The sequence below is a fragment of the Meleagris gallopavo genome, chromosome Z (genome assembly GCF_905368555.1).
Source record: "Meleagris gallopavo chromosome Z, MGAL_WU_HG_1.1, whole genome shotgun sequence".
In the NCBI taxonomy this organism is placed as follows: Eukaryota; Metazoa; Chordata; class Aves; order Galliformes; family Phasianidae; genus Meleagris; species Meleagris gallopavo.
Genome location: NC_139435.1, coordinates 714,469 through 730,936, shown reverse-complemented (window position 1 = coordinate 730,936; position 16,468 = coordinate 714,469). Strand labels below are relative to the sequence as shown.

The 16,468-nt window shown below is 40.7% G+C and overlaps 1 protein-coding gene across 6 annotated transcripts in view; it reads left to right on the top strand.

The window, feature by feature from the left end:
- The window catches only part of WDR7 (WD repeat domain 7), a 114,023-nt gene that overhangs the window by 39,906 nt on the left and 57,649 nt on the right, over nucleotides 1–16,468 (top strand). For all 6 annotated transcript variants that reach the window (XM_085214179.1, XM_085214182.1, XM_085214183.1 and 3 more), the window contains one exon: nucleotides 5,092–5,205. In XM_085214179.1, the coding sequence (XP_085070305.1) occupies nucleotides 5,092–5,205 (114 nt within the window). The remainder of the gene's footprint in view (nucleotides 1–5,091; nucleotides 5,206–16,468) is intronic.

Here is a 16,468-nt window from a genome sequence, read left to right as displayed (position 1 = left end):
TAGTTGCAGTACAACACATGGTATAAGTTGATTCCTTGTTTTGAAAGGTCTGGGGAGGGATAGAGGGGATAAAAATTACTTAGTATGGCCCAAATGGACATGGTGAGTTTCTGAAAAATACAGCTTAGTGCTGGAAAGGCAAGCAGAAGGAAAATGGTATAGTTCAAGAAGTACTGCTATTTTTCCTTCATCCTCCATGTCTTCCCGTGTCCTCACTTAATAGGGAGGCATGGAATATGATCAGCACGTTTCCCTCCAGCCCATCTTACTACATTATAGGAGTTCTTGCATGTGTGATGTGGAAAAAGTGCTTTTCTTTGACGTGGCAGGTTCCTTTATTAGTGAAACAAATGTAACCACTAACAGAAGCTTGTTGCTGACGTCTTTAGTCTTATGCATTCAACTGGCTCTTGAACGTATCAGGAGTGTGGTGTTAGCAAAGAGAGGTGAAATCTTCTCTCCATTTGTATATCTGCACAGATCCAGGAGCAACTGGAGGCAGGAATGTGCTTGTTGAGATCTACTGAATGTGCGTGTCTCTCAACTCCTTGACGTGCGTGGAAAGCAGCAATGCAAATTTGCACTGGATTGTCTTTTAATAATCTTTTATCTGATGCAGGAGAGAGCACTGTGAACCATGGAGATACAAATTCTTTGTGTTTGAATCATGTTGCCATTTAATGGAAAATGTAAGCTTATGCAGGTTTTATTTCCATACCTTGTTTTGAATTTTGAGGAGCTCAGCAGTGTTGGCTGGTGCCCCAGAGCACATTGAATAGGGCAGCTGAGGAGCAGAAAGGTAATCAGTGCTTGGAGGTGTGCTCATTTCCTGATCTCTTTGTGTAGTGATTGTGCAGGAGTGCAATTGTGGATAGCCCTTACCGGAGAGATCAGCCAATCTGTATCATATGTATTATCCCCTCCTTGTTTCTGAGCAGCCAGCTGAGAGAATTACGGCTTTAAAGGATAGGGAGCAGAGTCAGGTGGATTCCTTCTTAAAACTTAATTCCTGTTTCACATCAATTTCTCATTTCAAGCCAAACTTTTTGATGAACAAAAACCTGCATTATTTATTCTCAATCCAGAGCATGTTTATTGAGCTAGTCGTGTAACCCTTTAGTCTTACATATAATTACATTATAGATATATAATATACATGTTATATTTGTGGTCTTTTATATTCAGCTGTTAAGCTGTGGATTATGAATACGAAATGGGTGAAATGAATGTGACATCATGATTTGAAAGTGTTGAGTTGGCTTAGCCATTGATATTTTTCAGGCTTGCACATGAAGGAAAGCTTTGGAAGCCTCATGTTCTAAGGTTGTCACGTAGCCTTTACCTGCTCCTTGTTTTCACAACGTGTGATTGTTTCTGCACAGTCTGTAGTGCGTTCTCCATGAGGAACAGTTTTCAGTTCAGAAAGGGAGAAATGTCACCTCTGTTACCTGTTTATTTTGAAGAGCAAAGACTTCTTCAATGCAAGATAGATTCTGCAAAGGATTTTTCTTTTTCTTTTCTAACAAATTTTGTTGCTGAATGTTGTGCTCCTATTTATTTCTCCGTTGTTCAGTGTGATGTCTTCTGAAAATGCTGAGGTGGGTGTTTCATAGGCCCCGTGCAGTGGAACCCCCAAATGTTCCAGCATGAAGTCTGCCCACCCAGCAGTGCAGAGCCTGATGCGTTTTGAAATACGTGGTGTTACTGCAGATACAAAAATGGTTCCTATGTCTTTAATGGAAAGCAAAAGGTTATCTGGCCGTGCCCTTTGTGTGCATGCTGCAGGCAGGCAGGCAGTGTGCACTGGGAGCTGCCAGATCGATCGGGTGCTGTGTACTGAATTAATTCCAGGCAGGAATCTGCTGCCAGTGAATGCTGCCTAAAAATTAGGTCTGGATGCTGCTGGTGCTTCCCATATTGCTAAAACCTAACGTCTTCATCAAATTATTATTTCTTCTAAAGAGGAAATCTTAAATAATGTGGCAACGTGAAATTCAAGGGAGAACAATTTAAGAATATGTTTCTAAATTTCTTTGCTTTGATCATAACCCATTCTGAAACAAAAATAAGCATGATAAATCTATAACAAATATGATGTTGTCATTCTTATTAATATATTTCTGATAAATACATATCTGTGTAAGGAAGTTTTACTTAAAACAAGACTAATTGAGTAAAATATAATTGAACATCAGTTGATTTAAATGGAAGTTTTCACTTATAAGGACACTGCGATTAGACCTCAAAGACTGCTGTATATCCACATGGTTGGTCACTCTGCTCCTGCAAATTCTTACTTTGCCGAGCGCAAAGGAGTAAATGAAACAGATTTGCATGACACTATTTTGGTGTAGGAATAGAAAAATCAGTTCATGACGCTACAGTAAATGATGAATTGTAATCATAGAGTCATAGAATCGTTTGAGTTGGAAGGAACCCTTTGAAGTCATCAGGTCCCACTCCCTGCAGTGCACAGGGACACCCACAGCTCCAGCAGTGCTCAGAGCCCATCCTGCCTGACCTCGGCTGTCTGCAGGGATGGGGCACCACCACCTCTCTGTGCAGCCTGTGACAGGGCCTCACTGCCTTTATTGTAGGTAACTTCCTCCTTCCAATTTAAATCTCCCTGCCTTTAGTTTGAAACTATTCCCACTTGTCTTGTCACAGCTAAAGAATCTGTCTCCTTATTTCTTAAAAAAGCCTCCCTTTTGATTTTGAATGGCTGCTCTCAGGTCTCCTATCTCCCTGGAGCCTTCACTTCTCCATGCTGCACAGCCCCAGCTCTCAGCCTGTCCTCATATGAAAGATGCTCCATCCCTGGGACCATTTTTGTGGCCCTCCTCTGGATGTGCTCTGTCAGGTCCACGTCTCTCCTGCACTGAGCTCTCCCCATCTGGACACAGCACTCCAGGTGAGGTCTCACAGCTCAGAGCAGAGGGGCAGATCCCCCCCTCTCCCTGCTGGCCACGCTGCTTTGGATGCAGCCCAGGATACATTTTGGCTTTCAGGACTGCGAGGGGACACTGCTGGCTCACGTGCAGCTGCCATCCAGCAGCACCTCACGTCCTTTTTGGCAGGGCTGTGCTCCACCCTTACATCTCCCAGCTTATACGGATGGTGCAGGTTGCCACGACCCAGGTGCACTCCTTGCATTTGGCTTTATAGAACCTCATGCAGTTCTCATGGGCGCGCTGCTCAGCCTGTCCAGGTCCTTCTGGATGGCATCCTGTCCCTTGGGCCTGCCAAATGCACCACATAGCTTGGTGTCATCCACAAACTGCTGAGGATTTGCTCCATCCCACTGTTAATTTTCCAATGTTTTCTAATGTGTCAGCTGGCTTATGTTTCATACATATGCTTTCTTTCTGACCTTTTCATTTCCAAATCATGTTTCTGAGACATTTTGGTGAATTATGTAGAAGGTAATTGTGTATAGGAACATGTGTCCCTTCTTGCTGGATTTTCACTTAGAGGAAGTGACAATGTGTAACTATTGCCTGACTTATTTGTGTGATTGTTATCTTCCTCCCCCACTTTTTTTTTTTTTTTTGAGAATCATTCAGATTAAATGATTTGTACCTAGATTTTAATTTTAATTCTGTAAAACTGTAGGGGACTTTTAATATTTCATATCCTGTTCTTAGAACCAACTCATGCAAAAACATTTCAATCTTTTCATTCTATTGTCACTGGTCTTGCTAAGCTCTTTAGCTGTAGCACATCTAATATGAAAGCTCAGCTGCTTTTCATCAACCTGAGGATAAAATGCAGTGGAAGAGGTGATGTGGGAACTAAGGGACGTGGTTTAGTGGGCATGGTGGGGATGGGCAGACAGTTGAGCTTGATGATCTTTGAGAACTTTTCCAAGTTTTTAATGATTCGATGATTCTAAACAAATTCACGGTGTTGTGCTTTGGCCCATCCAAAAAGCATTTTGACAATGCAGTGCTGGAACCACTGGGTCCTTATGGGAGCTGAAACAGGCCACACTGGGAGACAGCCATGATCAAATCCCTGAGAGAGCTTCTCTCTGTGTAGGTTATTAAGAACCATTGTCTTTTCACTTATAAACCATATTTTTACATTTGGGGAAGATGAGTCATTTATCACATCAAAACTACTCCGAACTGAAGAAATGAGTGTGTTTGTTATTTTATTTTTCATAATGGCAGAGGAGCAGCAAGGGAATAGGCAGGTCTTGGTCACCCTGTGCTAGTTGACAGCCTGGGGTAGCAAAGGGAAAGGCATTCCAGATTTATTTCTTTTTGAAGCTTGGCTGGTGCTCACAAAGGGCCGTAGTCCTTTTTTAATGGGATCTTAATGCCTCTATAGATGGCAGATCTAATGCCACGATCAGGAAAGCAGCAATCTCTTCATATAATAAGATTTTTGATAGCTGACATAAAGGATACATCAGGGGGAAAGAAATCTTATCTGGACTCTCTTCAGCTGCTCCTTCAGCTTTCCTAAAGCTCTTTGGGAACACTATTTGTGAGGCTGTGCTTTTTCACTCTTAGCAAAACGCTTCTTTTGATAGTGCCTTGATGGAATTGCAGTAAGGTCTGGGCAGGGTCTCATAAAAGTGAAAGCTGGGCACAGCGTACACCAGTGAATGATAACCTCCTGTGGTGTTGCACGGCATGATTTAGTGTTCATAATACAATTTGCAAGAGCAATTAACTCATACGTCACAACCAAATTATGTAGAATGGCTCAGATGAGGGAATGCACTCTGAAAGTGGCATGGAAAGAGCTCTTTTTTGGTGGAAGAGATGCAGGATTAATAGGAGATGTGAGAGAAGTTCTGCTGAACTCAGTTTTATGGTTAAATAGGATGTTGTGTCTCTGCTTCTGATTGTTTTAAACATACTATAGAAGGTAAAAAGGAAGTATATGAGATATCTGCACTGTGGAGAACGTTTATAAAGGAAAGGTTTGTATTACAGGAAGTCAGAAAATAGTTTATCTTTGCTTTATCTGCACTTCGTAGTGCTACATTGCAACAGAAGATAATTTTATTTTTCTTTAGTGTAGGGTTGTTATCTAAGAAAACCACTGACTTCTATTGGTGTTTGGCTGTTATTTTTTCAGCTGGAGTAACCACAGAAGCCATTCAAACTGCTACTGCAAGCCCAGATTCATTGGGAACAGAGGCAAAAGTTCAGGAGGAAGAGCATGATCTAGTGGATGACGACATCACAGCTGGTGAGCCTAACAAAATGTATTTCTCTCTCTTTTTTTTTTTTACTTACTGACTACAGTGCAAAAGAGATGGAACACTTTCTGTCTGACTTTCCATACTTCTCGTATGAAAATGAAACATATACTTAACTCCAACTATTGTCATATTACTGCGTTGCTTCTGAAACAAACATTTTTCAGTGTGTTTTGAGCTTTCTAGTCTGCCTGCAGCTGGCATATTTAGCTCTTAGGTTTGATTCTTTACAGTTACTTCTTAAACGATTTACCTCTTAAACTGTGGTGAAAAGCCTGATGCAGGGGTGCTGCTTCATAATCCACTTCACTGAACTGTGTTATTTTCAGTAAGTAAATGCTGTTAGTTTGTCATACATGGAGTTCAAGTACTGGAGTTTTGGTTCTAAAAGACTAATACAGCTTTTTGCCGTTGCTGTGTGTTTCTGTAGACTGGTGGATGGTTGAGAGTTCTGACCCCTCAAGGCATGTTCAGAAATGACAGACCATACAAAAACAAACATTTAATTACAACAGTTATCTTTTGATTCTTTTGTTCATGCTTGTCAGTACAGCATCGTGGAGAAAATACTTGTATGCTCAGTATCAGTACCCTCGGAATTTAAATGACTACAGTATGTCTTTTAGCATAGCATACCACAGATTATAGAACACAAGAGCTATGCTGTTTTGTCAGCTCAGACTATGTTGTCTGAGCTTTTTATAGATTTTTGTGAAAGTCGGAAAGAAAACTATTTATTCCTATTGACCAGAAGACTGTTAGTATGCCAGATGGAGTTTTGGGTCAAGTCTCTGGTTGAAGGTGACTGAGAGAAGATTCCTGCTGGTTGAGGAGTAGACTGTTTGGAGCACAGAGTATTAACGCAGGCTGCTTGGAAAAGACTTGGAAGAGCTATGAGGGAGGAAGAGTGCTGGAGATGCCTGTAGGGTCTGGGGGAATATGTGGGAATTGTCAAAAACAGCAGTGGATAGAGGCTGAAAAAATGGAAATAAAGAACAGAAATTAGTGAAAGGGCTTAGAGTACTCTGAAATGCTTTTCACAACACATCCATTACGTTGTGTTTCTTTGGGAAAAGTAGCATCTCCTTGGTCCCACATCTGTTGGAGGCCAACTGGTTCCTCTTCTGGATGCCTCAGTAACAGCAGTGTTACCAACAGGCATGAATTGTATCATTTCCTCATTCCCCTTTGATGCCCTTTGTATTTTTCAGGGGAAAGATAGAAAATGGGCCACTTTATTGGAGGCAGTTCTGAATGATGAGTGTTTTCCTGCTCCCTGCTATTTTTGATAAAAGCAATTGAACTCTAAAAGCTGTGTTCTGAGTAAATACAAAATTTCAATCTACGATTGAATGCAGTCAGTTTAGTGTTTGTAGAATACATAAAAAATTTAATTCAAACATTTTGAAGCTTACCTTGTCATCTTTAAACATGATGCAGCTTCTTTCTATAGTGGCCCTTTTAGAGCTAATACTTATTGATTGACTGCACAAAGTAATACCAGTGTGCAGTGGTCAACAGGATTTTTTTCCAATTCAAATTGGTATTCACCAAATGCTCTCATTCCTTCAAATAATTTTTTAAAAGGGTCACTTCCACATTGGTCCTTTTAGAGATTAAAGCAGTTTAGCTTAGCTTGCTGAAAAGCACTGAAGCCTATTTCTGGGAAACAGGACCACAGTGCCTGTCAGGCATTTAACAACAAACAAGCAGGAGTTATATGGGAAACTGAATGTTGTTGTTCAGATGTACTGAAAAGACACGCAAGAACAGGCTTCCAAAGCAGTAATGGTTGCCACTGTTATCTTTAATACCTACAAGGCTCTTCTGGATAACTAAACCTGGAGCAAATATCTTGCTTAGATAATTCGCATTAGAACAGTAGGGTGTTTTTGTTTTGTTTTGTTCTTGTTTTTTGCTTCTTGGGCAGAGAATGTTCCGATTTCATTGACTGAACTTCTTCAAAATATATTTTGTACTTAATATCTTTTATTGCCTTGTAATTTTAATCTTAGTTGCTAACTTAATTTTAGGCTCTAAGATATCATATGGCTTTTTTTTTTTTTTTTTTAGAAGTATAAATCTGTTTTTAAATCAGTAAATAAAGGAAATAAGGAAGAACAAACACAGTGCTGTTACGTGTTTGGAAATGTGACTGCATTTAAGGTGTGCTTGGAACGTACACAGCAGCATCTACAGGGATAATAAAACAAACGCACTGCTGAGCACATAACAGAGATAAAGGGTCAGATGTCACCAGTGCTGTGAAAAAGGTAGTGTTGTAGCGCCTCAGTACCTCTGCTGACAGATTTATTTACTAGCATAGAAAGTGGTGTAACAGTGCAGATAGGCTCTTTAGGAATTCAGTGAGTTTCCCCTGTTCAAATGAAGGCCTTGAAGGAAGTAACTTTTAGGTTGCAGCAGTGTGTGCCTCTGAGCTGTGCAGTGTTGCCTTAATACTGGACATAAATAATGTATTGGGCCACAGTAAGACATATATTCTAAATCTTGTATGGATTGCTCTTACACCTAATCAGCAGTACTTCCCCAGGCCCCTGGATGTGGGGCTGGGCACAGCTCTCGGGGCCTTGCTGGGGCAGGGGGAAACTTGAGGACCCTTCCCACCCCAGCCAGGCTGTGACTTCTGGAGTGAGTGGGGGCTTTGGCTTTGCAAAATGGGGAGTTTTTCCACAGCAGTTTCTTTTTGTAGGAATGACTTTGCTCACATTAGAATTGACAGTGATGCTTGCAAAGCACAAACCCTTTCCTGGTACTAATTAAATATTAATTTGTTAAACATTTTTCCCTTCTTTCATGAAGTCTAGATATCGTGTACATCACCACAGCTGCAAAGATTACAGAAGTACCGACTGCCTTGGTTTTGTAGCTTAAAGGCTTGCAGAAATACAGTGGTGCATTACATTTGTGACTGAGCTGGGCTTCACACAGCAGCAAGCTGAGCTGCGCTTGGTGAACTTTGAGGCTTCTGGCAGCAATGTGAATGTAATGCTGGGAGATTCCATTGAGCTGGATACAAGATGCACTGCTTCTGGGGAAAGGGGTTTAGGTGGCTACAGACTGTCACAGAATTGCAAGGGTTGGGGGGGATAATCTAGCTAAAGTAGGTTCCCTACAGTAGGAAAAAGATTTTGTGCCCTCTCATTGGGCCGATTACACAAACTGATGGGTTTTTTGTGCTTTGTTTCTAGAAACTATTCAAAACAAGCTATAGGTGGTAGGGAAGCTCAGGGCAAAGGCTTCTGAAACAACTCCTGTAGCTGCTACAGGGTGACAATGACAACACTGATAGTTGTCCTCAGCTTGTTGTGAAAGGGTGAGATTCCAACAGGAGGCCTGATAATTGACAGAGCTGGGTAAACTCTTGTCAGACCTATTATTCTGGATTGGTATTCCTCTAAGTAAAAACTGAATTGAAATGGAATTTATTACAAAGGATTTGGTATTCCAAAGAGCTGGAAGGTAGAGGACAGAGACTGCTTTAAGTACAGAAATAAGGATTATTGTTTGTCTAAGAAAGTTTTAGAAAAAAAATCTAAAGTTATGAAAGTATACATACCCTGGTCCAATTAGGGTTGTCTTGGTGCCTTCAAGTCTGAAGCAAGCTGCTGTGTTAGACCTATGCATCCTTAGCTTTGGGCTCTGCAAGGGGTCTAGCAGTTGTGCTTCCAAGGGCAGAGCAGCAAGCACTGCTTTTTTGGGGCTCCTTTTTGCAGAAGCGCTGTGTATGATGCACCATTTCCTCCTACCTGCTGTTGTGATGTGATAGTAGGTCTTAAGGCAGTAGAGAGGAGCTCAGCGTGCTCCTTGTTCAGCCACGTGGCCAAAGGAGCCCCAGCCAAGGATGCTTTGTGCAGGTTGTAATTTCCGGTATACCAGCAGAACTGCAGCAGTGACAGCAGTTCGCACACAAAAGTTGTATGGAAAAGAAAAGCTAGGAGTGTTACTGATAATGTTTGTTAACTTGAAAGCTTAATCTTTTGAATAACTTCCTATAATATCACGAAACCTATTTTCTCATGTAATGAGTAGTGTTTTTTAGGCAATAATTATCCATTAACTGGTGACGTCAGAAGCAAGGAGTATTGTTAGTTCATCTCATATTCTAAAACTAAGAATGACCCTGAAGGCACCAACAGTATTTGTCTGTGTTATCTTGAAGGTTCAGCAATTTGCAGTCATGGTTTTTGTGTTGTATCTTAGCACAACATTTGCAGAAATGTTGGATTTCCAGTATTTTCCCATATTTTGAGTAATAATTATTTTACCCCCAGTGTCTAGATGTTCTGATGTTGGTACAGTCAAACTATTTCAAGTAGTTTTAATTTAGTTCCTAGTTGATATATTTTTTTTGCTGTTACACTTTTTAGCTCAAAGGCTTCCATTGTAACAGAAGAAAAATATTTCATTTGCTTACCAAAAGTAGTGCACGGTCTTTTCCAAGCCATATGCTGTGCTTCTGTGTTGCTTTTTTGTTCCCTTCTTACTCTTGCTAATGTATTGAGTCTCTGGACTGCTTTGGTGGTTTCTATGCATCCTCTTGTGCTGCTGGAGCCAGACTTGGAAGCAGAAGCGACAGGTGCCGTTGCCCAGTGCTGCCCTCCCCTCCTCTGGCAGCCTTCCCTGTAAGGTGGAGGTGCACAACAAACGACACCATCTGCCATCCCCAGCAGCCAAGCCAGCAGCCCACTGTTCAGCACAATGTGGGTGCCAAAAGAGTCAATCCCTGGACAAAATTCCTGCTGGGTTTCTTTCAGGCAGCGCAGACCAAACTTGAGCACCTCCACCGCGTCACATGCATTTGTGTATCTCTGAAGTCCACCATAGAGAGATAAAAGAAGCACTCAGTTTGTATTTAATAACCCGTTAGAAAACCATCTACCACATTGTGCACTGACCATTATGTAAAATACCAGAAAAAAATGAGGTTTTACCATCTAAAGCAAACTTCATCCCATTCAGATGCTAATGAAAAGAAGTCAAAATACACACCTCTCTTTATCTTTTCCATTACAGTTAAAAATGGAATGTGGATGCCACAAACACCAGTTATTTAACATACAGATGTTAATTTTTAATGGAGTATTTTGTGTACCAACCGGAATTTTGAAGCACCTCGAGAAGTTTGTCTAATCAGATATGTGCATACAAAACTATGCAAAATTAACAAAGAATATAATTTCCTGCAATTTGTCTTTGGTTGTCTACAAGAAAGCATGAAGTTGTAGGTGAAATACTTTAAAAAAAAAAAAAAAAAGCTTTTGTTTATCTTTAAGAAATTTAATTCATGTAGAACAAGGATTTTTCACCAAAGCTGCGTGCAGTTGAAGAGATGTGGGCATCTGCCATTCAAACAGATGTCACCCAGTAAGTACCATTAAGAAATCTGTTCTTTGTGAGAGGGGTGGTGGGCTGGACATCTGTCTGAATGGATCTGTCAGTGCTGGCCAGTGCTGTATGCCTTCATTAAGGAAGTGCTGCAGAGAACTGGTCTGTTTGAGGTGTCAGACATGCTTCTAATTAATAGCAGAAGCACACAGCAGAGCAGTTACAGAGTTCTGCCAGGCTCAAGCAGTGGCTGTGATGCACACCAGCCTGTCACTTTGTGTTTAGTTCTGTGAGTGTAGAAATAACTGATGTTCCTAAAATGACAGTTAATATAAAAATAAGAGCCTTGGCAAAAAGCTAGCAAACTAGTATAAAAGTGTTTGAAGGAGATAAGTTGAATGAAGAGCTGTATGTACTTTGATTGCAGTGCTGTGAAGTATCTTTGTCCTCTGTTGAAAGAGGCATCCATTTCAATCCGTCTTCTGAGCTATGGAGATGGAAAAAAGAAAACTCCAGACATTTGGGCATGCGTGGCAGCCTAGCTTTGCTGAACAGCTTTTGCTCAGCAGCTGGAATGTGTCGTCTTTGTAAGCTGGTTCTGAAAGTGCAGGCAAAATCTTACTGTGTTCTACCCTTCATGCAGTATAACTCACTGTATCAGTCCTTATGCACTCTTGTTTTGTAGGTGGAAGTGAAAAGTCAGCCTGTCTGTGTGCGTTACACATCAGTACTATGTGAGCATGGATCTGGACTCATCTGAAGTCCTTTTGTCTGGGCTGGTGGCTGATGTCTTCTTCCAGCTCTGCCCATCCCCCTTTGTGCTGTAGTTCCTTTGGAAAGTTTCATTAATGTAGGAAAAACTAGTTCTCGTTGTCGGAGTCTGACATTTGCACCTGAATTGTATTCTTTCAGCTACTTGTCTTTTCTCAGTGATATTAGGCAGATATTCTTCAACTTGATGTTTTTAATTCAGTTAAAGATTTATGAAAGATTATTATAGTCAATGTTTTTTTTTCCAGAATAAGGTTCTCAGGCACAGCACAGGTTGTAAAAGCCACGTATAAAAATACTGTTCTTCTAGTGTTCTCGAGTCCTGATTTCCTTCTGCTTTTATTCGGTTAACATGTTAGTTAGCATTGCTATCAAAATCTTTGTAATTCTCATGCTTTTTTGTTCTAATAATAGCGTAATGGTGTTTGAAGTGTGTGGTGGGAATTATGCTTAACTCCGTGCAAGGTTTTCTTTGATAATTGAGGCAACTGAGCGTATCAGCAGTTTCTTTATGCTCTCCATTGCATTGGTCGCTGTGGGCAGTGCGTTTGGGGGGTGGGAAGGCCACCAGTTTGGGAACAGTTCTTAGCCAACTTATTTTAGAGCTGGAGCAGGTGACAGCACTCCTGCAGGAGGCGCTTACTTCCTGGTATGTGACAGCATTAGGGCAGCTCCTAGCATCTGTTATCTCCAGAAGTTAGGGAATGGTGGAGCAGCTGCAAGAACCTTCTGTGCTTCTTTAAACTTAAATTGGGTTGCATTTGCTTAAATAGTCCTTGTGCTGAGGAGATGGGATTAAAAAATCTTTGTTCTGTTCCTTTTGCATCTTAAGTTTTACATTTCCCATGATAACGTGGTGCCGTGCCTGATCTTGTCATGTACTGCCTGAACACTTCCTGAACTGCAGCAACACGCAGACTGCTGTTTTGGGGTCCCCACTTTATCAGTTTAAAGCACTTCCTCTATGTACTGCTGTTGTGACTTTCATGCTGTAACAGCTTTCTAACCTATTGTCCTCCTCAAAAATAACAAGTTTTGTCTCAGCCATAAGTAACTCTTAGGCTGGACTTCAAAACTACGTGTTAAAATCACAGAAGTAGCTACAGGCACCCAGTAATGCAAGAACCTGCAACCATAAACATACAGTGTAGAAGCCCCCGTCCTTTGCCTTGCACACGGCAAGTCTCATCTGGTCATTTGGATGTGGTGAGTGGTTGTTTCATTTCACACCATCTTCTTCTGGTCATATCCCAGCAGAAGCACCCAATGCAGGACAGCTTTGGCAGAACTGCTTTGGCTAGCTGATGTGTCGCTTTCCTGCAACTACTCTGGTCTTTTTGTTGCCACAGAGGAAGTATAGCGGTGCGGCATCTTGACTGATATGAAATGAGAGGTGCCGTCTTAGTCACATCATTTCTGTGTGTGCATCTCTTCCAGCAGTGGTTTTGGATGTTTTTTCCGTCACTGGCAGATCTTTTTCTCCACTTCTCACAAATATTTTTGAAAACCTTTTTTTAGTTATGCATAGCCCTTCAATTTTGACGTGTAACCCACCCCTCTCCATGCATATTTTGTAGGACCTGATGATAAGAAAAACATAAAACATGGAGAGTTTTGGCTGGTGTCCGTACCCAGTGGAAAAGAGAGCTGTAAGCTTTATCACAGTTTCAAACTGTGCATCTTGCCAGAAGGTGTTAGGAGCAGTGAGAAACAAAAGCTCCAAGAGGTACCAAGCTGACAATTGGAACAACCAGCAGTGGGTACCAGCGTGCACCTTTAGGCTCCTGGCTTTGGTGTGCTGGTGTCCTTCCCTGCCTCTTTCCATTAACCCTGGGAAGTTAGGCTTGAATCTCTCCCTGGGTGCCTGAATGCAGCATTCCCCAGGCTGCCTTGCTCCATGAGTAGGGTTGGAAAGGAAGGAAAATTTTCCATCATTTAACACGATGAAAATAGAAGCCGGTTGGCCCATTCTTGTTTGAAAAAATCTTGTAGTTTATTAAAAAAAAAAAAAAAAAGTTCACATTTAATAATTCCAGGTTTATTGTTTGATGCATAAATACACATTGCGTTAAGAAAACAGTTTGACCTTCTCTATATAACTATATTTTAAGCATCTGATTAGCCACAGCAAATTGGAGAATGTTGGTCTTAAATTTTGTCCTATTGACATATTTTTTAAAACGACATTTCCTTAATTTGCGATGCAGATTTTGCAAGTGGATTGATGAAACGGATTTTTAAGTTTGGAGACCTGTTCCTCTTGTTGTTTGGCCTCATTCTGCGCTAAACTATTTTACATGAAGATAGAGATCTGAGATGTGTGGAAGGTTTTTCTTCTGACGTTTCAATAGCAGCTGGTTTTATACTTCTGTATAGCCTTTTTCTATACCTTCTTCTGCACAGATAATTTTTCAGATTAGTAATTTAAAGCAATATTTGTCTGTCTGGCATATGGAAAAATCTGTTAGAAGGTTTAAAATATATAAATAAAATCCAACTAGCGATAATTTCTTATACTGGAAATTACTTGTTTTCACATTTCAGATAGCTGTATTCTGGGCAGCGGTAATTATTCAGGAATAAAGTATAATGTAACCCATACTGAACTTTATTAGAAAAATTATTGCTGCAGCGGTAGCTTGTGTATGCAAAGACTTTAATTTTATCCACTTAAGCAAGAGAGAAAGAAAGTAAGGTTTGTACGTTGCATTCTTTTACCAGTCTCTGCACTTTGATAAATAAATAGATCATCTAAGATTCAATAGGCCAATTGCAGCATATAATAGCTATTCAGAGGCAATTAAACTGCCTTTTTTCATGCCGGCATGTGAGAGTGCCCTTTCACAACCTTCAACTTGATTTGTGGTGATTCAAAATTAACTTAAAAGTCTTGTTTGCTGACAGCTTAAAGCTTAATTGACTGAAAGCCAAATAGAGTGTGTTCTGCATTCAGCACCAGAGCTGTTGCTGCAGCGGGGCGGCAGCGCCGGCTCCCTGTGCCCTGTGGGCCTGGTGCTGCCTGCACTGAGCTGGGTGAGATTGGAGGTGCCCGGGAGCAGCAGCGTTGGTGTTCAGGGGGTTTACGTGGCAGTCCTAAACCGTGCTGAAAAGTGCAGCTTCGCTAGCCCGTGCGTTGTGCTGCTGGCAAAATTCACCGTGAAACGTAGCCCTGATCTCAGTCCAAACGCTTTGTGCTGCTGGAAGCTTTCAATTTCCCCCAGTTTTTTCATAGAGGAAAAAAGAAATAAAAACGTTTTGTCTTGAAGCTGTGATGCTTAGCTTGGTGCTGTTCATCAGCCACAGCTTCCTCCGCGCAGATCTCCCGCCCCTCCCGGCGGGGGCTGATGCAAAGCACCCAGCAGGGGCCAGCTGGAGACAAATGGGGAGGTGGGCTTTGTGTGTTACAGGATGGTCGGTAAGGGTGTGTGTAATGCATCTAGAGGATGTATTAAATCATTGCAAAATAATCTTTAAGCAGTGGGAATTTACATCAGTCACAATCGGAACGGTGTTAAAAGCACGGCAGCTTGAATTGTAGGCACGGGATATAATAGGTGCATCAGAAGCGTGTAACAACAGCTTATGTGTTTTCTGCTGTAAATTCTTACTGTTCCGTTCATGTGAAAGTCAGATTTTAGTGTGTAAAAGATTAAGAACGTGGATTTTGATATTGCTGTATTTCTTATTGATTTCTTGGCAAATCGTAGCTATCTAATTTTTTCTGCCTCCCTATTGATTTCCAATAGGAGCAACATCTTTTCATAAAGCATCAGGAAAAGTTACCATTTGGTTTCAAAATGAATATAATGTAAAATAGTTTTTATGTTCCTTTCAATAAAATTGTAATCATGGTTCAGAATGTAAAGTCGAGATTTGTACAGGTTTAATTGAAGTTTTACCTATGTCCAGAGTGATCTGAAACTTGAGAATAAATTTCCTTAATTGACTCTTAATCAACAACTTATTGAAATCTTCTTTGGGGAAAAAAAAAAAAAAAAAATTCTTCTGTTTACATCTATCTCACTTTATTTATATATGAGCTAGTTACTTCTAATGCAAACATTACTAATATAATCTTTATCTGTTTTGCAATATTGGGTTTGCCCACTGGAATTATGCTCTGTTTATAATGTAGTGCAGAGTTATGTAGATGCCCTGACGTTTGTAAAGCTGGAAGATAAATGTCACTGCAATTTTCCTGAGGCTGATAGGCACATTCAGGAAGCGTGCTTTTCTGCATATAGTACACACTTTTTGTTGCCATCGTTCTGATCAATTACAGTTTCTTCTCTGTATCGTTTCTTTTATTACTGAATACCTCACTGTATTCTGCAGCTCTAGGAACACAAAATGGGCGAGGAGCTTCTCCTCGTGCTGCTAAGAGCAGTGGAAAATAAAGACAAAATGGATCCTCTGCTGTTCAGATGGGGGAATATAGAATACCTTTATTCAGTGTGATTTGCTTTGATTTAAAGCACAGCATTTATGCATCAAAACTTTTCTCATTACTGGTTATAGCGATTGTGAACAAAATTCTGGAAAGGTATCGTGAGCATTTAAAGTGCTTTTGTTTATGACTCATTTATGTAGGCAGTAGCACAGAGGGATACAGATTTCTGGAAACTGCAGCACAAAGCTCCATTTAAAAATTAAAGCAACGAGGGTAGGGGACAATTAATACTTCATAAACGTGTGTTTGTGGTTTTCAAATGTGATGTGAAACAACCAAATGTTGCTATGGTAAAATTTATTCCCAGGTTATTAAAACTTGAGGCTATGTGGCTTTCAGTGGAATTAAATTAGTGTAAGATGCTGATTGCTTAGTTGAGCTTGTTGGTGAAAATGCATGCTGAAGAGTGCAGCTAATTGGTTTCTGTGCTGTCTGGAAGGAAATGGGACGTTTCAGCACACAGCTCACAGAGCAGTGGTGAGAAGGGATAGGGTTAATGCAGAGAGATAATAGGTTAACCCTATATTCCAAAAAAGAAATTTGCTGCTGCTTTACACGCTGTCAGATATTTAATTAGTTTCTTAAATATTTTTTGGTTTTCTGTTGGTGTGTTACAGATAGAAAATGACTGACAACAGCAATTTCAGTACTCGCAGGTAGATGGAATCCATTTGTTTACGAGTTCC